Source organism: Protomyctophum parallelum (assembly GCF_964188405.1).
Source record: "Protomyctophum parallelum genome assembly, chromosome: 4".
Lineage (NCBI taxonomy): Eukaryota > Metazoa > Chordata > Actinopteri > Myctophiformes > Myctophidae > Protomyctophum > Protomyctophum parallelum.
The window spans coordinates 13,501,303-13,524,614 of record NC_139700.1 but is presented as its reverse complement, the minus strand read 5'-3'; the positions used below and the strand labels follow the sequence as shown (position 1 = coordinate 13,524,614).

The 23,312-nt window shown below is 45.1% G+C and overlaps 2 protein-coding genes across 2 annotated transcripts in view; one reads left to right on the top strand and one right to left on the bottom strand.

Annotated features, from left to right (window-relative positions):
- Positions 1–14,835, bottom strand: part of gas2a (growth arrest-specific 2a) — a 35,894-nt gene extending 21,059 nt beyond the window's left edge. The window contains exons 1-2 of the mRNA XM_083763253.1: positions 14,725–14,835; positions 2,955–3,639 (exon numbers count right to left, since the gene is read on the bottom strand). Of these exons, the coding sequence (XP_083619379.1) occupies positions 2,955–3,609 (655 nt within the window). The 5' untranslated portion in view covers positions 3,610–3,639; positions 14,725–14,835. The remainder of the gene's footprint in view (positions 1–2,954; positions 3,640–14,724) is intronic.
- Positions 14,836–15,688: 853 nt separating this feature from the next.
- On the top strand, positions 15,689–23,085 carry fancf (FA complementation group F). Its single transcript, XM_083762446.1, has 5 exons — positions 15,689–16,038; positions 18,003–18,211; positions 19,836–20,273; positions 21,442–22,028; positions 22,585–23,085. Exons 1-4 carry the CDS (start codon positions 15,899–15,901, stop codon positions 21,858–21,860), a joined length of 1,206 nt encoding a protein of 401 aa, XP_083618572.1. The 5' UTR covers positions 15,689–15,898; the 3' UTR covers positions 21,861–22,028; positions 22,585–23,085.
- The last annotated feature ends 227 nt before the right edge of the window (positions 23,086–23,312 follow it).

Sequence of the window (23,312 nt, the reverse complement as noted above, 5' to 3'; positions counted from 1 at the left end):
TTGGACAAATTTGTTCTCAATCTGTATATTTTCTTGTGTTGTCTAGTTGCTTTTTGTGTTGCGCTGTTGTTTTGTCCACCACAATGGAAACAAACAAGTCGTCACTAACCTATTCAGTCGATCAATCAATCAATCAATCAATCAATCAATCAATCAATCAATCAATCAATCAATCAATCAATACATCAATCAATCATCAATCAATCAGTCATTATCGTTACAGTTATTATAGTTGTAGAGCATGATGTAATTGTAAACTATCTGTATTGTCGGGAAGGACAAGCTCACACGTTGTGAGCTTGTAGATCTGATATTGTTGTTCTATTTTATAGAGCACCGAAGTCTGACATCACTTTCAGTATAGAGGGCGCCAATACACAGGTTCATGTATTTTTTTATTTGCATTGTAATCCCCATAGGGCGATTTTAAGTCGCTTCATATAAGAACTGTGTTTGAAAAATAAACCGACCACCCCGGCCTTTCTGTCAGGGAGTGGCTGTGCGTCGTTAATGATGTCCATTCATATTCAGCAACCCCGCCTACACGGAAATGTAGTCTCTGGGTTGTTTGACTCGTTTATAACGCTTATTTTGTTACTCTTTGGGTATATTTGTACATTTCCACCTTCAGTCGATGCTTCATATCCATATGAGTGAAAAGGCCGGGGTGATCGGTTTATTTTTCAAACACAGTTCTTATATGAGGCGATCTAAAATCCCCCTATGGAGATTACAATGCAAATAAAAAGTACATGAACCTGGGGACTGACGCCCTCTACTGACAGTGACGTCAGGACTTCGGTGCTGGAACTAGGCCAATACAGCTGGACACCAATACACGTGGCAAGTGGAGATCAGGGGGTCCTAAAGTTGTTGTCGGGACCCCACATGGGGTCGTGGGACACTGATGGTGGGGTCATCAAAAATATTTTGCACACCTGAATACAATTCAGACAGACAGACGGACGGACGGACGGACAGACAGACCCTCTCATAGATGGTGTTAAAACATCCACAGATATTTATACATTCTACAGTTAATAGGTGGTTAAAGCGATGCTGTTCCCCGCTAGGTTTATTTTACTGGGCTCACATTATTTAGGCTCCCATTATTTAATTATAATGTATAATAATGGATGTAAGGTGGCAGGTGGAATACATTAACACATTATGTAATTAATAAATGTATAATGAATGTATCGTGGTAGGTGGAATACATTTAACACATTATTTAATTGATTAATTAATGTATAATGAATGTATCGTGGTAGGTGGAATACATTTAACACAATATTGAATTGATTAATTAATGTATAATGGATGTATCGTGGGAGGTAGAATACATTTGACACAATATTGTGAACATTACCCACATGAACCCTATAGCATCTGGGCATGTCACAATAGAGCAAACACGCCCTGAAAACAGCCGATCTACAAGCTCACAACGCTCCCTGAAAACAGCCGATCTACAAGCTCACAACGCTCCCTGAAAACAGCCGATCTACAAGCTCACAACGTATCACCATGCTGTGAGCTTTCATGTCAAACAAGCAGCCAGAGCCTGGCAGGGTTAGAACAAACATTTACAGTGGAATATTACGTACTGTAAGCATGTTGGCTGTGTGTGTGCTTTTGAGACAACATTTCTGCTACAGTAGCCTGGCCCAACCAGCGTGCTTTCTGGTCTAAAGGGGCGGGTAGCGCATGGAGTAAGCGTTGGATAATATTGGTTCACCGATCTGAGTGGAGTGGGATAGGTGACGCGGTTTGATGATGTCATCGCAAAAACATCCATCGCTCCGGAATGCAAAGGGTTCTGGGAAATTGAGGCTCAATGCTTTCTAAGCACGGCGGTGCCGTGCTGTGCGCAAATCTCAGATGCGACCCGCCCCTCTCGAAACCTAACACGTTAGCTCAGGCTAGTGAAAACTAGGCAGGGAGATCTGGAACACGATTATTTAATCACTGCAGTCAAACTGTTAATCCGACATTACTAACCCTACCCCTAACACTAACCCTATTACCCTAACCACATGCGGAAGCCACGGGTTAGTCTTAACCGTCCATGTATGTTGGACTAGCAGGACGTCGGACAAACGCAAGCCCCCCGTAGTATATACAAGCAGATCCAAAACGCCAGGTGGTAGCTGGGGTGGTGGAGGGTGATTGAGCAGCAGAACACACAGCAGCAGGCAGCAGCAAACAGCACGAGCAATGCAACTTCACTTAAACATGGGAATAACGCGTTCCTTCCACACGCTACGTCCAATTGGCGACTTAAAACTTAAACCCCAGGGGGGTCCAGGGGGGGAAATCAATCAATCGGAGTTGGAACCTGAGACCAATAAGGGTCTCCATTTATCCACTGAGAGCTGTTCATGAGGTGGGCTTAAAGGGATTGTGACATTAAAAAAAAGGTTTTGGATTTTTTTTTAGGTTTTCTAATCTCAATTGCACCCAAAAAACATGAACTTTTAACATTCAGTAGATTTTCTGTGATCTGGGGTTTTCTGGCTCAAACAGGTGCTCTGATTTTCCTGCTGTTTGTGATGTAAGATCCTGCAAATCCCATATATGTCAATGTTCAAAGTTCAGGGTTTTTGGGTGTAATTGAGGACATAAAACCTAAAACAAAAAACAAAAACAAAAATAAATGAAAATGAATGTCATAAAACCTTTAAGAGGATTTATGTCTCTCTATTATAGCAAAAACATAAGAGTAACTAAAATGAATTGGACAGCCAACTAGTGCTGCACCATTCTTGCTCAAATTTAGAAATGAGAAATGTGAGAAAAAGGTGTCTGAATCTAGATCTCGATCTTGTTTTGATGATTTGTGCAGCACTACATACACGTACCACCATGTATAACTCATAGCTGTAAAACGAACCGAGCTACCCAGAGACACAAACGTAACACTCAAACAGAAGTGAAGATACTGAAGTGCTCACCCAGCAAGCTGTTGAGCCACAGCGCCAGGTCTTCCTTCATGGGCAGCAGACTGGCCTCGTGCCTGCTGGTCAGCCACTGGCTGTACTGCTGCATGTCAGTCAGTCCGGGAGAAGAGCTGCATTTCTGCTGCAGCATGTCTGGTTGACCTGGAGAGGGGCAGCATGTCTGCTGCTGCACGTCTCCTCCAATACCAGGACACATGTGCTGTTCCATGTCCTCTCCAGCACCAGGACACATGTCCTCTCCAGCACCAGGACCCTTGTCCTCTCCAGCACCAGGACCCATGTCCTCTCCAGCACCAGGACACATGGGCTGTTGCATGTCTTCTCCAGCAGCAGGACTCATGGGCTGCTGTGTGTCCTCTCCAGCACCAGGACTGATGTGCTGCTGCATGTCCTCTCCAGCACCAGGACTCATGTCTCCTCCAGCACCAGGATCCATGTGCCGCTGTGTGTCCTCTCCGGCACCAGGACTCATGTCTCCTCCAGCACCCGGATCCATGTGCCGCTGTGTGTCCTCTCCGGCACCAGGACTCATGTCTCCTCCAGCACCAGGATCCATGTGTCGCTGTGTGTCCTCTCCAGCACCAGGACTCATATCTCCTCCAGCACCAGGATCCATGTGCCGCTGTGTGGGACTGGGAGAGCTGCACATGGTTCTGGTTCTGCTGCTGCCGGTCTCACTCTGTGTGGAGAGAGAAGAACAGAATGTCATAATAAAATAAAATAAACTGACAGTTTGACATGCATGCATTAGGCCCAACATACTGTCACACCCAACACAACATGCATGCATTAGGCCCAGCCGCCCAAAATGCTACTGTCACTCCCAACACAACAGCCTACAGGGGTGCATGTGTTTGGTCCGACCTACTAACAGTTCCGACTGGCATTAGTCCGACACCCTACCCCTAAACCCAACCCTAAACCTAACCTCACAGGAAGCCACAGGTTAGTTGTAAGTTGTAACCTGCCATGGGTTAGTTGTAACCAGAGTGTTGAGTATAGGAGAGTAGCGACACGCTTTGATCTCGCCGCAAAGCAGGCGCCTAATGTGCTATAGTTCCAAACATTACTCCTATGGCTGGAACTATCCCATTGAGATAGAATGAGCACTTCCGCATTCCATTGTTACAATGGGAGTCAACTCTTAGTGTCGCCACTCTCTTACTACTCTGGTTTTAACCTGCCACACATGTCAGGAGCCACGGATTAGTTTTAACCTGCCACAGGTTAGTTATAACCGGCCACAGGTTAGTTTTAACCTGCCACACATGTCAGGAAGCCTTTGGAGGTTTTGTGCCAATATATAGTCAAAGTTTAGTCTCATTTTATTATAGCCCAATATCGCAAACAATGTGCCTATAAAGGCCTGTGCATAAAAACACGACAATATTGAAGGAAGCATATCTGAAACCAAGGAGTGCAGTTCAAGTATATAACAGCACATGAGTTAGGTTAAAGTAAGTAAACGGATACGTATATGCATACATACATGAGAATGTACTGTATGTGAGAGTGCCAGAATGAATTATGTCCGTACGGCTCCTCATAAGCATGAATAAACATATTATCAATGGATGTATGAATGCATATTATTGTACAGTACAGTACAGACTAACACTTGTGATGCCTAAGACGTCCACACACGTCCTTTCAAATAAAACCGCACAGGGTGCCTGGGACGAATACGGGATCACTAAAATCCATTTTTGACAGCGGCCGTTGCTAGGCAACACCTTAATGGCTGTTGTTGCAACTCTAGATTCAACCCCATTATAAAAAAGATCTAGTGTTGCAAATTGTGGCTATGGGTATAGCCACAATTTGCCTTTGCCAATTTGAACAATTTCCCTGATTACCAACTCCAATAAGCACCCTGCAAAACCTTCTTGATTCTTCTTTGGGTCTGTAACTCCGAGATTGTACATAATGTGGTTCCATTTGTACACTCTCTGAGTTAAATTATACACTGAGGAGTTCAAAACAGTGTTGACGGGGTCCCAGATTGGAAAGGTTGATAATCAGAGTGGTAGACAGAGTATATAAAGGTCAGAGACAGAATGGTAAATGGTGCATTCGTGTCCGGGTAGCTCAGTCGATTGAACCTGCACAACTTCCTGGGTTCGATCCTGGGCACCGCCAACTCAGTGTATGAGTAGCAGCACAGCTTGGGTGCGGCGAGTCGTGTGGGAAGTACTGGGAGCTGATGGTAGGTGTGGTGCTCCACCTCAGCAATGCATCTCCCAGGGGTCTATAGCACATTGTAACGGGGACAGACTCCATCTCCCAGGGAGATTGTGCATTACATTCACCCATTCACACACATTCACACACCGATGGCGGAGGAAACCATGATGCAAGGTATACCAACCTGCACATCGGGAGCAATTAGGGGTTCAGAGTCTTGCTCAAGGACACTTCGACGCTAACTCTGAGGGAGCCCACAGGGATCGAACTCTCATTCTCTCTACCGGCCACTCTATACTCCCAGATCCACTGCCTCCCTAGAATGTCAGAGGAATCTGGAGGAACAGATTCACAGTGGTGTGGGTTACAGGCCAGTTCCTCCTGCCAACACTCATACAGTAGGACTATAGTCTGATTAAAGGACTGGAAGCCTGATCTGGATCAGCATGCTGTCACCCAGCCAGCACCCACTTAGCACGCTGCAACCAGCACCCACTCAGCAACCCTGCAGCCAGCACCCACTCAGCACCCACTCAGCAACCTGCAGCCAGCACCCACTCAGCACCCACTCAGCACCCACTCAGCATCCACTCAGCACCCACTCAGCACCCACTCAGCACCCACTCAGCACCCACTCAGCATCCACTCAGCACCCACTCAGCACCCACTCAGCACCCACTCAGCACCCACTCAGCACCCACTCAGCACCCACTCAGCATCCACTCAGCACCCTGCAGCCAGCACCCACTCAGCACCCTGCAGCCAGCACCCACTCCGCACCCACTCAGCACCCACTCAGCACCCACTCCGCATCCACTCAGCACCCTGCAGCCAGCACCCACTCAGCACCCACTCAGCACCCACTCAGCACCCACTCAGCACGCTGCAGCCAGCACCCACTCAGCACCCACTCAGCACCCTGCAGCCAGCACCCACTCAGCACCCACTCAGCACGCTGCAGCCAGCACCCACTCAGCACCCACTCAGCACCCACTCAGCACGCTGCAGCCAGCACCCACTCAGCACCCACTCCGCACCCACTCAGCACGCTGCAGCCAGCACCCACTCCGCACCCACTCCGCACCCACTCAGCACCCACTCAGCACCCTGCAGCCATCACCCACCCAGCACCCACCAAGCACCCAGCCAGCACCAACCCTGCAGCCGTCACCCAGCCAGCACTCACTCAGCACCCACCCAGCACCCAGCCAGCACTCACTCAGCACCCACCCAGCACCCAGCCAGCACCCACCCAGCACCCACCCAGCACCCAGCCAGCACCCACCCAGCACCCACCCAGCACCCAGCCAGCACCAACCCTGCAGCCGTCACCCAGCCAGCACCCACTCAGCACCCAGCCAGCACTCACCCAACACCCACCCAGCACCCACCCAGCACCCAGCCAGCACTCACCCAACACCCACCCAGCACCCACCCAGCACCCAGCCAGCACTCACCCAACACCCACCCAGCACCCACCCAGCACCCACCCAGCACCCAGCCAGCACCCAGCCAGCACCCAGCCAGCACCCACCCAGCACTCACCCAGCACCCACCCAGCACCCAGCCAGAATCCAGCCAGAACCCACCCAGCACCCTGGCCTGCAACCAGCACCCAGCCAGTGTCAAAATGGAACTGTGTTGATACTGTGTCAAATCATCTGAGGATCAAGGATGCTCTTCACAGGCTTGAGGAGGTTCCAGGGGGTCCCACCCAGTCCCAGCACTATGAGCCCTATCTTTTCCACCGGCTTATGCCTAAACATTTGTTAGTGCACAAGATAGGACTATTGTGAAATTGCTGATCTACTAGCTTGATCTGCTGGGAACTGTGAAACAGATTTTAATAATTCTTATGGGCGTCCCGGCTGGCATAAACAACTTTTCAGAAGGCTAGCTGGTCCGTGGCCAATAACAGATGTTGTGGGATTCCTTTACATGAAGAGGTTTGAGAGAACACAGCCTTATAGGTGAAAACAACATGTCCTGTGCATGTGTGTGTGTGTGTGTGTGTGTGTGTGTGTGTGTGTGTGTGTGTGTGTGTGTGTGTGTGTGTGTGTGTGTGCGTGCGTGCGTGCGTGTGTGCGTATTTGTATATACTTGGTCCACAGTGACACACAGGTGCTACATTCCCACATACAGAGTCCAGACAGGACAAACCTCTCTCTCTCTCTCTCTCTCTCTCCCTCTCTCTCTCCCGAAGACCCGAGGCCCATTCTGCCAAATTTCTTCTAACAGTTATCATAAGATGTATGTTTTTAAAAGACGTATGTTTCTGTGTCAGTGGTTAAAAGACATATGGTTCTGTGTCAGTGGTTAAAAGACATATGGTTCTGTGTCAGTGGTTCTCAAGGACCCCAGGAATTATGTATTTGGTCGCGGACTGAAAAATATTTTCTGCCAGGCACCCCCCACTGCCCCAGAAGCAAATATTTGAGTTTAGAATGTTCGTTTAAAATAAACCATGTATGGATTTTGTAACAATGATGGTTAAAATGGATTTGTAATATTTTTTACATTGTATTTCACTCATTCTGTTGAATTCTATTCAGCTGGGTAAAATATTTTTGATGATCCAAAATAATTGTGCGACCCCACCGTTAGTGTCCCACGACCCCATGTGGGGTCCCGACCCCAACTTTGGGAACCCCTTAAGTAAGTGTTAATTTTGTCGACAACAAATATGACGAGAAATAGCTATAACATTGGCTAACATTGGCTAACATTTATCACTGACTTAATCTAAACAAAAAATAAGTGAAAGTGTTAGTGAGGGACTAGTGGAGAAGAGATCCAGTAGAACTAAATGTTAGGGAGGGACTATAGTGGAGAAGAGATCCAGTAGAACTAAATGTTAAAGAGGGACTAGTGGAGAAGAGATCCAGTAGAACTAAATGTTAAAGAGGGACTAGTGGAGAAGAGATCCAGTAGAACTAAATGTTAGAGAGGGACTAGTGGAGAAGAGATCCAGTAGAACTAAATGTTAAAGAGGGACTAGTGGAGAAGAGATCCAGTAGAACTAAATGTTAAAGAGGGACTAGTGGAGAAGAGATCCAGTAGAACTAAATGTTAAAGAGGGACTAGTGGAGAAGAGATCCAGTAGAACTAAATGTTAAAGAGGGACTAGTGGAGAAGAGATCCAGTAGAACTAAATGTTAAAGAGGGACTAGTGGAGAAGAGATCCAGTAGAACTAAATGTTAAAGAGGGACTAGTGGAGAAGAGATCCAGTAGAACTAAATGTTAAAGAGGGACTAGTGGAGAAGAGATCCAGTAGAACTAAATGTTAGAGAGGAACTAGTGGAGAAGAGATCCAGTAGAACTAAAATGTCAGGTCCAAATGTTCACAAAGGGATCTTCCATATCAGATATCAAAGAATGTTTGTCTCGATGAAGGTCTAACGACTGAAATGTCAGTGTGGTTTATTTTCATTCTCTTTCATTGTTAACCGCTGCCTCCGACGCCTCCTATAGTCATGCATGATGTATTTTGCGGGCTGTATTTTGCGTGTCTTAAGTACCAGGTCTTATTCCCTAACTTGAGTAAACTAAAGACCTGGAGGCGTGGTCAATGCTCTTTGGCCACTCAGAATAGCCAAATGGCATTGATCACGCCTCCAGGTCTTTAGTTTATTCAAGTTAGGGAATAAGACCTGATACTTAAGACACACAAAATACAGCCCAAATCCAATGCCAACCTGTGGGACCTCACTACACAAGACACAATAGAAACACTGATCAGGAGGAGGAAATGGACATGGATAGGACACACACTGAGAAGACACATTAGATCAATCACAAAACATGCATTAACATGTATCACTGCCTTTGGTGCAAGAATGACACAGCTTGTCCCGTGTACTGGTGGCTTTTTTTGCGGTCTCATTTGCAAACAATCTCCAACGTAAAACTGTATGAAATTAAGCATAAATACATGCACATAAACAAATTGAACAAAAAGCATAAACATTGTACAACATGACATAAACGTATAAAGGAATCATAAACAAAATACACCTCGCTGGCTGCACTTAAGTTGACTTAACCAAAGGGAATGAGGAAGTCCATATTGGCCGACAAACAGAACACAACTGAAATAGAATCAAGACATCAGTCAACATATAAACCTGAAGAAGACTTGAAGTAACGTATTCACATATTACATTAGTTAAACAACAAGTACCTTGTTCCATCCCGCCTGCACACGCTCAAACAATACACTCCTTAGTGAGCGGAAGTGTATCAGTGTATTAGTGTAACACGCTTGTGGCTTGCTGTGAAACGACACCTTATAAAGCATTCCGGCTTGACCAATTAGACCTTCCGGTACAGTACATACATGACTAACTCAAGTTCATAAAAAATAAATTATATAACATAAATAAGCAAAATTACAATACATTATGGCAGCGACAACATGGAACCCGCAAGGCAAGAGGAAGAAAGGAAGGCCTAGTATAGAGCCACCTGGAGAAGAACCACAGAGCAGGAGATGAATGCACAAGGGCTGTCATGGCAACGACTGGAGCGGAGGGCACAAGACCGAAGGGGATGCAGGAACCTCATCAATGGCCTATGTTCCTCAGGGAATTTAAAGGCCTAATTTAATTAATTTAATTAATTTAAAGGCCTATGTAAGTATTTCATTGATAACAATAAAGGTTCCGTTGTGTACCATCTCTACACCGAGAACATCCACAAGCTCTGAACATGTCACGCTTAATAGATATAATACACTGTAGGCTATGGCTATTTTCACTAAATGTTCATACAACATTTTGCATACAGTTCATACAGCAACTGAAGTGATAGTCTAGAGGGGTCTAAGAAGTGGTTGAACTGAAGTGACATAGATAAATTAGAAATATTATCAAAGTATTCTGACTCTGAGGCAACGCTGGACTTGTGTCATCCACTTTGAGAAACCCTGGAATAGAGCAGTATATTATGCCTAAATATAAATATAATTATGTGTGCAGGTCCTAGTAGTACAGCGGTGTGTCGATGGGAACTGTGCAGAGCTTCGTCACGTCAATTAGTGAACAACAAGGACCTCTCTGTGTGTGTATACCTTTCATTACACTGTAGCGCACACTGTACCAATCCTCAGTGAGAGAGTACACATTAATGAACCCTAGCCTTAATTCCGGGTCTGTTTGTACACTCTGAGAGTTAAAAGAACACTCAGGGCTTGTTCTGTGTACGTAATGTGATCTGAGGAGCTGACGTGACTTGGCCTGAAATCCAACATGTTCCTACTGTTCGTATAGCTCTGGTCCATAGCCGTAATGCTAATTCTGCCCTGCATTAAGGCTATGGGAACTATCGCGTCTAGCTCTCTCATGAAATGCAGACCAGCCTCTCTTCTGTAACGGGAATATAAAGAACGTTTTACCTACTCACCAATACAAAGACGGGTTGTCTAACTAGAAAGCCTACTTTCCTTAGTGGACGCACTCTGAGCCCCCCATGCCAAAGTGCCAGCGCTCGCCCAGCAGTCTGCCGTCAACGAGGCAGATGCGTGCACGTGACCTCGCCCTTTACTTAGGCGTCTTAGGTAATATAGGCGTCTTATAGTTTTCAATGAATTGCAGTGGAGTAAAAAAGTACAATATTATTTGCCTCTGTGATGTACCGTAGTGGAGTAGAAGTAAAAGCATTCATTGACATAATGGAAATACTCCAGTAAAGTAGAATGCCTCAAACTCGAAACTTGAGTTCATGTACTTATAATTTAAACCACTGCATATACTGTATATGAATAGAGAGAAGTGTTCCAGAAGCTATGAAATGAAAGCTATAGCCTTCCTCCAATATGGAACTGATTCACAGCAGTTAGAAACTATGCAAGGTCTCCTATTACATTCCAATAACAATGAAAACAGCAGACAGAGAGTAGAATGTCAATGATCTCATTGCATGGTGTGTGGAAGCGGTTGGACTGACTGGGGGAGCTTTCTCTATAAACCACATATTCTGTTACAATGTAGGCATTTAGCAGACGCTCTTTATGCAGAGTGACTTACAGTACCTTACATTAAGCAAGGTAAACAGCATCCGTCTAAATCAGTGGTTTTCAACCGTTGTCATATCAAGGTCCATTATTAATTTGGCATTTGAGCCACGGACCACGATTTGATGACATTTAGCCTCTCAGACCTAAGACTTGGAATATTTTGTCCACAATTCCATGCTGTATTGATGTTGGTACCATAGGAGAGATAACAGGCAAACATTGATCAAAATAACAATTCTTCTACATTCTCAAATGTGTTCTTGTAAATTAAGTAATGCAGATGTTTAACAATAATTGAACTCTTGACGTTACGCTCTCAAGAGTTAAAGGTCTACAAGGGTCCATTTGGTTACCAACTCTCCATCATTTAGCTGGGGACCACCTGGAACCTCCTCAAGGACCACTGGTTGATAACCACTGGTCTAAATCAGGGGTTCTCAACCTGGGGGTCGCCAAATTATTTATAAAAAAATAAAACGTACTTATTTTTGTTCCACTGAATGGCTGGAAAATGGAAATTAAGAGTTTACATAGTACACATAGTACATGCATAAACGTTCCTTAATGATTATATCTGGTTTCAGTATTTATTTATGATGTATTTTCTCTATTATTAAGGTTATTGTAGCAGTCCATTTGTATTGGGGGTGGGGAGGGGTCACGGCCAAAGCATTTCCTTGGGTCCCCTGCCAATAATGTTGAGAACCCCTGGTCTAAATAACATACTAAATCTAAATTGTAACATTTAAACGTTTAACATTTAACGCGATCGATTGATTGTCAAAGACATTTTTTGACACTTTCATGATGAGGACCACCCAAATTGGCATGTATCAAGGCTGTGTATACGTAGACCCCAGAATTTGAAAGGTTTCTGCACCCCCACATATATAAGAGAAGATTTGTGTTTTAAATTTCATTAGATTTATTTAGTACATAATTGTACAATTATCTAGTAGGCTGCTATAGGTAACAGAGCAGAGAGAAACATTCTTAAACATTCCCTCGGTGGGTAGCCTCTGTCCCAGCCTTACTCAAGACAAAAGCCTGCTCACAACCTAAGACAGAGAGAAAAGCCTGCTCACAACCTAAGACAGAGAGAAAAGCCTGTTTTCTGTGGTGGTACTTGGTATAGAAGGATTGAAGCTCTACTAAGTAGGTATTTCCCAGAGTGCTCAGTGGGTTATAACTTAATAGCTGGTGAAATAACAGGTGAAATAACAGGAAGGAACTAATGTTAATTACGGTTGATTGATGTTTCTTTCTTCTTTTTTTTCAATTCAGTGACCCCTGTGCAGGGAACCCCTTCAATTCAAGGACCCCTGGGCAGGGAACCCCTTCAATTCAGTGACCCCTGGGCAGGGAACCCCTTCAATTCAATGACCCCTGGGCAGGGAACCCCTTCAATCCAGTGACCCCTGGGCAGGGAACCCCTTCAATTCAAGGACCCCTGGGAAGGGGACCCCTTCAATTCAAGGACCCCTGGGAAGGGGACCCCTTCAATTCAATGACCCCTGTCCCTGGGCAGGGAGCCCCTTCAATTCAATGACCCCTGTCCCTGGGCAGGGAGCCCCTTCAATTCAATGACCCCTGTCCCTGGGCAGGGAACCCCTTCAATTCAAGGACCCCTGGGAAGGGGACCCCTTCAATTCAAGGACCCCTGGGAAGGGGACCCCTTCAATTCAATGACCCCTGTCCCTGGGCAGGGAGCCCCTTCAATTCAATGACCCCTGTCCCTGGGCAGGGAGCCCCTTCAATTCAATGACCCCTGTCCCTGGGCAGGGAACCCCTTCAATTCAAGGACCCCGGACCCTACTTTGACAACCACAGCTCAAAACTAGAACTGCAATCTGTCGAGTGCCTACTTGCTTGTTGTACACAAGTAGGCCATCTATGGCCTAGTAGTGCGCAAGCAGAGCGTGCAAGTACTGTCGACCGCTACAAACTGTCAAATCTCAGCTTCTCTGTGAAAGAAAGTTTGAAATATTGAATTATTAGGTTTATTACTTGGGTGCTCTGCCTGCGCAAGTAATGACCAACATGTGGAATATGCTGTCAATATGTGTATAATTAATATGGTGATATGTCTTGACTTGTGTGAATATTACGGCAGATGATAATCTTTCATATAATATATAAATGTTTACATGTATAGGCCGTATATGCATGCGTTGTGCCAGCCTGATGGTTGTGCACTGACATCTGCAACAGCAATTCACAAGTGTTGCGTCAAAAATACAAAAACAGACTTCAAAACAAAGATCAAAGTTATTGGTCAAAGTTAGGACAATATAGTCACCACCCATGCATCCATTCCACACACATGTACACACACACACACACACACACATGTACGCACACACACACACACACACACACACACACACACACACACACACACACACACACACACACACACACACACACACACACACACACACACACACACACACACCCACCCTCACACACACACACACACACACACACACACACACACACACACACACACACACACACACACACACACACACACACACACACACACACATACACACATACACGTACACAGTCACACACACACACACACACACACACACACACACACACACACACACACACACACACGCACACACACCAGTGACCACCACCACAAGCTGCCATTTTAACGTCATTAAAGTCCAAATTCCTTCATATGAATTCAATTAACGTCTCGTTGAATGACTTTCAGCTGATATAAAACAGACCAGAACAGAAACAGTGGGTTTATTATAGACTCTGTGTCACACACACACACACACACACACACACACACACACACACACACACACACACACACACACACACACACAGAATGGAGTATAAGTGTTGCGCACGGATCGAGGTGTCGCTCGCCTATGCAGATCTTCAAGCTCACAAACGCGTCGCGACGGGTTGTGAACTTGGAGATCTGCGTAGAGGCGAGCCGCGAGCTCGTTACTAAGCCAAGCCAAGCGCTCAAATCAAAACTCCACAATATTGTTGCTCGGCTGTTATGACAATAAAAACGCTCTCGATATCTGATAGCCTACACTAAATGCTGAGGTTCTGCAAGTGCAGTGCAATGCAAAGCAATAACAGCGCTTCTTTCTTCAAGTCAATAATCAATATAGGCTAGTACGATCAGCGATCAATCGATCAATCAGCTTAATCTACATGTGCAGACTCGGAGTCGGAGTGTAAATTAAAAACACACAATAGGCCTACACAAACATATTAAAAACAGCTGTTATAGTGTTACAAGAGAGACAATTAATCATACGAGTATTTCCCCTTTCCAAAACGCAGTCTGATATGGTATAACGGCGCTATAGCCCAAGATTTACACTCTCGTATAGATGTATTGCAACGTATTTTATTCTGACATTTGAAATTTTCAGAATCGATCGAATACATCCACGGGAGTCTAAATCTATAGACGTATCTGCGGTAACAGGCTAAACAATGACAACATGCTTGATCGATTGACCTGATCGATCCACTTTAATTAATATCAGCCAATAATAAAGTGATCAGCTTTGTCTACTCACCCTGTTTAGTTGGAGCCGAGGCTGTTTTGGTTAAAGAGTTTGAAACTTTGATTCGGTGGTCAGGTCATGCTTTTCTCACAGCGGGGAGCATCTGGTCTGTCTGTCTGTCTGTCTGTATGTCTGTCTGTGTCTGTCTGTCTGTCTGTCCGCCTGTCTGTCACTCTCTCTCCTGGTGGCTGTGTGTGTGTGTGTGTGTGTGTGTGTGTGTGTGTGTTTGTGTGTGCGTGCGTGTGTGCATGCGACTGTGGGAGGAGGGGTGGGATTTCTCTTTTTTTCTTCTTTTGTTGTTTTAGCCTTTTAACTTTTTTCCCGTATAAAAGTTGTTTTTATTTGTTTTGTTATGGGAAAGCGCCGAGTAGGCTATTTCTAAAAGTAGTAGTAGTAGTAGGAGGAGGAGGAGGAGGAGGAATTGGCCTAGTAGTAGTAGGCTAGTACTACAGTAGCTACTACTAATACTAGTAATAGTATATAATAATAATAGTAGTATAATATCTACTCTACACCTTAATTAATTTGGTTTACATTTGCAGTGCAAGAAAATACATGTTGTTGGAGCTATACTTTCTAACATTTCTTTAAGAATGTGTTTCTTATATTATTTAGCTCATCTATTTCTATCTATTAGTTTAACACGGTGGTAAAACCATATAGTTTAGGGTAAAACCATAGACTGTAATTTTTTTTATTTTTATTTTATTTATTTACACGGTAAAACGTGTAAATAAATCAAAATAAAAACACAACACACGTTTGCACAACTTCAGTTGAGTTCATAGACTTTGAGTTGTATATTAGAAAAGCTCTTATTTTGAAGGAAACCGGTCAAAAAGAAAAGCTGCGCAAAAACAGATCTACAAGCTCTCAACGCGTCGCAACGAGCTTGTAGATCTGTTGTTTTCCAGCACGCGCCGCCCTCTCACGGCGCATGCGCGCACCGGCAGAGGAGAGAAGGGAAAACAAAACAACAGCATGTTTTTTTTCTTCTGCTGCACAGCGACGAAAATAAAACCTAAAACAAGTTATAGTTCAATCATTATTAGCTACCTTATTCTACAAGTTATAGTATATTAATTATGAACTTATCTATATTCTACAGAATGTGAAAAATAATGTAAAAGCGTAAAACTTTATTAAAGCGTACTTTCAGACAGTCGTATGTATAGTACAGCGCCGCATGGAGGCGCTGCTGGCCAACGTCCGCCGCTCCGTGGAGCTTCTCGCCGTGTCCTGCACGGCTTCTGTGGCCGACTGGAGAGAGCCCGAGGCCCGCAGAGCTCTGAGCTGGAGCCGCTACTGTCACCACATCCACCACAGGTTAGTGGCCGAGTGGAGAGAGCCTGAGGCGGGCAGAGCTCTGAGCTGGACCCGCTACTGTCAACCAGGGTTACGCCAGGGCTCCACTGGGTGCGTCGCGTCTCCGTCGCGTCCTGCTCGTGTCATGACAACGTCAACGTCACGCTAGAGGTGCTCCACCGCGGGCCTTTGAAAACTGCGCGTCAGCAACATTCTTTTATGTTGCTGACTGCTGTCAACGCGGTGCGTGCGTCAAAAAACGAACCGGGGCAATTTTTGAGTCACCGAACGCAGCACAACGCAACGCAACGCGGGCAGTGGAGCCACTCTCCATTGATTAAAAGGGCACATTCCCGACGTTGACGGAGACGCGACGCAGACGCGCCCAGTGGAGCCCTGGCGTTAGGTTAGTGGAGTGTGTTGTAATATACAACATGCTGTGTACTGATACTTGGTACTTGTACGTGAATATGCAATGTAATTATATTGTGCACTGCCTGAACTGTAACATACTTTAGAGCTGTGTTAAAAGGCCGCGTGCTGCAGGCAGTGATTGTGATGTCTAGTCAGTGACGTCATTAGGACATGAACTATCCAAGCTATATATGATTCTGTGTGTAATAAACGGTGTGAACGTTTTAATGTGACCAAGTGTCGTGTCATGTTATTGTTCTCCCGGAGCAGGCCTGTTCCGTCTTGTCCGCCGCCGTAACCATGGAAGGGTCAACCCGGTCGTCACACACCAGAACCAGACGAGGGTCCAATACTTAGAACAGAGTTTCATAACAAATACAGAATAGCTTGGATACTTCATGTCCTAATGACGTCACTGACTATACATCACAATCACTGCCTGCAGCACGCGGCCTTCAGCGTGCCCTAACACAGCTCTAAAGTATGTTACAGTTCAGGCAGTGCACAATACATATAAGTACATTGCATATTCACGTACAAGTACCAAGTATCAGTACACAGCATGTTGTATATTACAACAGAGTGGAGGAGAGCGCTTGTTTAATAGAACCTTTAAACACCCAAATAAAAGAAGAAATAAATAATACGAGGACGCAGGGGATGCCCCGTCACGCACAGCGTTCTATTAAACAACTGTCCCACACGACTTGTTTGACGGCTGGTCGCACACTAAATGCAGACAGGTCACAAATAGTTATACAAGTCATATGGAATCAGATTTCTTCCCCCAATGTGACTTAATTGAGCCACATTCAGAGGTGGTTTCAAATCTGATTTGAGGCGATCTGTCTCAGTCTGAACTCTGAATGCAACCTGATCTAAATCAGATCTGAATTTAGATTTAAACAAACTCCTTTCACACCGTCACAAATCGCACGTTAGGACACACTTCTTCAGTCGTTAGATTTCATTTTGCTTTAATCTGTGCACCCAGGCAGCAATCTGCTACTGCTAGTTACTACAAGTCCATTGTTCTGTCCTTCTGCCCCACTTCTCCCCCCCTCTCCACGGGTTCCACTCCTACCCGGCCATCTCATGGTCTTCTCTTTCCCTCTCCACGGGTTCCACTCCTACCCGGCCATCTCATGGTCTTCTCTTTCCCTCTCCACAGGTTCCACTCCCACCTGGCCATCTCATGGTCTTCTCCTTCCCTCTCCACAGGTTCCACTCCCACCCGGCCATCTCATGGTCTTCTCTTTCCCTCTCCACGGGTTCCACTCCCACCCGGCCATCTCATGGACTTCTCTTTCCCTCTCCACAGGTTCCACTCCCACCCGGCCATCTCATGGTCTTCTCCTTCCCTCTCCACAGGTTCCACTCCCACCCGGCCATCTCATGGTCTTCTCCTTCCCTCTCCACAGGTTCCACTCCCACCCGGCCATCTCATGGTCTTCTCTTTCCCTCTCCACAGGTTCCACTCCCACCCGGCCATCTCATGGTCTTCTCTTTCCCTCTCCACAGGTTCCACTCCCACCCGGCCATCTCATGGTCTTCTCTTTCCCTATCCACAGGTTCCACTCCCACCCGGCCATCTGCAGCGTCCTGGAGGAGACTCTCCGGGACTCCAACCGGCGTCTACAGGACAACTTTGAGGGGTACGAGGATCTGACCCTGTTGGACCTCGCCCGCTGTCAGGACCTGTTGGTTGGGAGGCTGCTGCACAACCCCGCCACGCCTGCACGCATCCTGAGGATGCTGTTTGAACCTCCTCCCCTTCAGGGTTAGTACAGGTTTGAATTTGTACATTCTTTTTGAGGGGCACTAGCCCCTCCTATATTCAGCTATAGTGTAGATTTTTGTCCTACACAAAATTCCCATTGACAATGAATGGATGATGTACGATGATAAGAGCGCCCCTCACTTCACACAGGTGTGATTTTTTATTTTTCATTTCATTTTCAGTTTTCAGGTTTTAAAAGCTCCCCCAAATTATTAGCTCAATGATGTGCAACATTGTTTTCTCAGTGACTCAACAGCCCGACAGTCATTAGTCCGACAACCTACCTCAAACCCTAACCTAACCATAACCACAAGCACGGGAGCAGTGCCTGTCCGAGCGCTAGTCCGACCGTTCCTGCATGTCGGACTAATGCTCCGTCGGAATTACCATCGGATCCCCAGTAAACAAGCCATCATGCACGTATACGTGTATACAGGGTACTATCTGCACACTTCTTTTTAATAAACCTCAAATTAAATGAATAAATAAATAAGACCATTACTGTGTCAAATGTAATCAACAAACTATACTATGAAAAATGGCCAAACATTGGCCAAATATGAGTATATGACCTAAGAAAGAGGGCATTTTGAAATAGCAGATCTACAAGTTCAAAATGCCTCGCAACGCCACTTAAATGTATATACAGTAGGTAAAAGCACAGTTACAGTAGCACAGTTCGACCTTGCAGACGAATGCAAAGGCTCAACTGATATAATTTAGATCTATTATGTAGACATAGCAGTAGCACTCTATAGTAGTGTATACTCATAGTTTCATTGTACAGATTCTACTGTTAGACGGATATGTTAGGTTCTTAGTTTACTTATGATCCTAGTTGACTATTTCTATGTATTTGTGCATGTGTTGTTCTTGATTACTGTAAATCACTCTGGATAAGAGCGTCTGATAAATGCCTGAATTGCATAGGTAAAATCCACACAAGGTAAGTAAAGCCACATACTCTTAAAGGGGAATTCCACTCATTTTCAACATTTTACTATGACATTTAAGATTTACCTCACCATGTTAATGATTCTTTTCAGACCTCCAGTTCTAGGCAGTTCTAGACTTTTTTATTATTTCCACACAACAGCTATGGTATATTAATGACATTCCCTTTAAGGAAGTAGGAAGGTAATCTACATCAGGGGTTCTCAACCCGTGGGTCGCAACCCCTAGGGTGGTCGCCAAATAATTTGGGGGGTCCCCCAAATTATATATATACAGTGTATATGTTTTTCAACTGAATGGCTTGGAAATGGAAATGAAGAGTTTACATAGTACACATACTGTAGTACATACATAAACTTTCATTAATGATTATATCCGGTTTCAGTATTCATTTATGATATATTTTCTCTAATATTAAGGTTATTTTTGCAGTCAGTTTGTATTGGGGGTGGGGAGGGAGTGGTGGGCGGGGGTCGCGAGACATGGCCAAAGCATTTCCAGGGGTCCCAGGCCAAAAACGTTGAGAACCCCTGATCTATATGAGGAACGGTTGCCTAGCACAAGTTATGCATGAGGGAATTATTCCATATGCAGGCCAGGTTGTTTTGTTATTATGATACTTTTAGTGAATCTATTATAGCCTATAGCCTCCTCCTCCTCTACCCGTCAGGTGATTTGGACACTACCGAGGAGGACGCTAGCGGTCACTGCCTGCGTGTCCTCCAGTACAAATCGGCGTGCCAAGTCCTGAGCGCCACGGTAAGCAGCGGAGCACCTAGTCCGGTCTCTGCGTGGTGGTCCTCTGGTGGTGCCGAGGTCCAGGGCGGTGGACTCCCTGCACGGTGGTCCTCTGGTGGTGCCGAGGTCCAGGGTGGTGGACTCTCTGCGCGGTGGTTCTCCGGTGTTGCTGAGGTCCAGGTCCAGGGGGAGATGCTGATGGAGAGGCTGGAGACTCTCCTCCCACACGGGGCAGAACAGTCCGGCCTCCCAGCAGGCATGAAGGCACAGCGGTTCCTGGACTCCATACTGGCAGCGCCGCCGCCAACACGCCATGTCTGTCTGGTCGTCACTGCAGCTCTGCTCCAGACCAGGAGAAAGGATGCGGCAGGTTGGGACATTTCCTCTGTTCAATTTTCATGTGTTTTTAAGCCCAAACCACCAAACCAAGCGGTTGCGAGTCGACCCATGTAGACGCATGTAGTTGCAAGCAACCATTGAATTTAACTAATTGAATCAATTGGTTGACAACTTGACATGCGTCGACATGCGTCTGCATGGGTCTACTCGCAACAGGACATCATCACACCGCTGGGACGAACGCTAAAACCGTTTTGTTGCGACCCAAGTTGGTGTGGTTTAGGCTTTAGTCGTAGTCTTTTGTATAAAATTCCATTTTAGTTTTAGTCGTATTTTAGCACGGAGCCCGCCAGAACCGTAGTAACCGTAGGATTAAATTAATCGTGTAGCCCGCCAGAACCGTAGCCTACGTTTTCCAGGGTTTATATTCTTTAATCCATGTTTTGATCAGATCGAAACGTCAGCTGCCGCTAGTTAGCATAACAGTCAAAGTGGGACAGTGGCCGCGGCCATTTTGAAGATGCGCGCACATCCACTTGCACTCTATGTGCTGCTTTCAATGGCCTGTATCTCCAAATCGGCGCAATGAATGTCGTTTCTGGTGAAAACAAGGTTTTTCGACAGGTTTCGTCGACTAAATCTACAGTTGAATTTAGTTTAATTGTCAATGTATTTAGTCAGCGTTTTAGACATATCTCAGTTGGTAACAAGACTACTCGCCCTGTTTCTGTTTTCCTCCCAGAATTCTCCCCAGTGAGGGGTGGGAGAGGCTGGACAGCAGACGGCTGGACTTTGAATTTCTCTAACTATAAACTTTCATGACAGCAGAACAGCCTAAGTACAAATATAATTTATGAAAAGCTACTACAGTGAAGTCTGTTCACAGAAGTTGTTGTAGATACATATACTAAATAATACTAAATTGTTTATAGGTTCAATATAAGTCAAATAATATAGCCTTTCCACAGGAGTATCTTTTTATATTTTTCCAAAAAGAATACAAACAGCCAATAGCATATTACAAGTTATCCCCCTCACTGAGGAAAATTCCGGGAGGAAAAACGGGCAAGCACCGGGGCGAGTAGTCCAGTATTCTCTCAGTTTACGTTAAGTTTTCGTCAGTGAAATAAAGGTAACATTTTCGTCATAGTTTTAGTTGACGGAATGAACACAGGATATGTTTTCTTCTTCTCCTTCAGAGGAGTTTCTGTTGAAGTGGTTGCGGCGTAACGAGGACGTGATGCAGCAGGTGTGTTCGACGCTGTCGAGCGGATGCCTGGCCGCGCTGCTCCGACGACACCAGGAGAACTTTGGCGTTCCTTACGTCGACCTTCTGAAGAAACGGGCTTCACGCATGACCTACGACCTCCACCAGGCCCGGTGGGTCCCCGAGAGCTTCCAGACGGACCTCGGGGTGACCCAGAACTTCCAGACGGACCTCGGGGAGGTGAGCTTTCAGATGCTGACCCAGAGCTTCCGGGTCTTGTTGTTGGAGGCTGGTCCTTCAGTCAGAGCCTCTGTGCTGGAAGACCTGAACCATCTGAAGGTTTCTGATGGAGACTTTGATGTCAAAGGTCTGAGTGTCTGGAGCGACCTCCTGATGGAACTGAAAGCATGACTCTAAATGTTTCATAATGCCCCTAAAAATATATAATTGAAATATATTTAAAAAAATAATATATATATATATATAATTGATATGATATATACAGCACCACTTGATTGATTTACATCAAAACGAGCCTGTCAACTCAAACCCACAATGCAATACTTAGTTGTCAAGAGTGTTGCCGCACAAACCAGGGGGGCAGTCAGACAGATATTTTGTGAAGCCTGAAACTCCTGAAAGTTCATATAATGGCCTGTTGTGGCGCTGTCACTGGACCCAAAAAAACCCATAGCCCCATAGAAGTCCATGTATTTTGGCCCAACTTAACCTAGACTGTATTACCTTAATAAACATGGTCATGAATACTTTCTGCTTCCAGTCACTAGTTTAAAGTCTCATTTCTAATGTCATAATATTCTTTTTGGAAAATTATGGTCCCATTTATAAAATAAATGACCATAAAGTCGCGTATGTTCTGAGGGGCGTGGCTACCGTTACAGTCTATGATCGGGAGTCCCCACTCGAGTCAAAATAAAAACCAACGGAGAAGAAGGGGGGAAGTCCCGCCTCGTTGTCTGGGCAGCCAATGGCCAGCTGGGCCCAAACGGAGCCAGCCAATGGCCAGCTGGGCCCAAATGGATCTAGAAAGATGGCGACTTACAGTGCAGGAATAACAGGCTTCATTTTACGTCCATGTTAGACCCGGGGAACGCTTTGTCCACATTTTTTACAGTCTATGGCACAAACATCAGTAGCATTACAACGTTATACAAAACACTACCAATTCTATTCCCCATTCCACGTGCGTTTGGCTTATATGTAATGCCAGGCAGCGCTGCCATTCATTCCAAAGGTACATTTTAAACAATTTTCAGCAACAGGATAATAATGGTTTTCCTGGGTAGATCTTGTTGAGCTGGTCATTGTGAAAGTAGCTCTCACGTAAAAAAAAAGTGTGGGCACCCCTGTTGTACACAATTTGGGTTTGATATCACACTTCTGTGAGTAGGCTACTAGTCAAATTGAACACCTTTTTTACATCACACACAAACTATAAACCAATGCAGTGGTTTTCAACCCTTTTCATATCAAGGTCCATTATTTATTTGGCATTTGAGCCACAGACCACCATTTGATGAGATTTAGCCTCTCAGACCTAAGACTTAGAATATTTTGTTTTCGTTGAATATGATTTTTCAATTCTGTATTGATGTTGATACCATTAGGAGAGATAACAGGCAAACGTTGATCAAAATAACAATTCTTCTACATTCTCTAATTGTGTACTCTCTAATTGTGTACTTGGACTTGTTCTTGTACATTATAGTAATGCAGATATTTAACAATAATTTAACTCTTGAGAGCATACCAAATTTGGTTAATTTTACCCTCTCAAGAGTTAAAGATCTATAAGGGTCCATTTTACCAACTCTCCATGATTTAAGTTTAGCTGCATGGGGA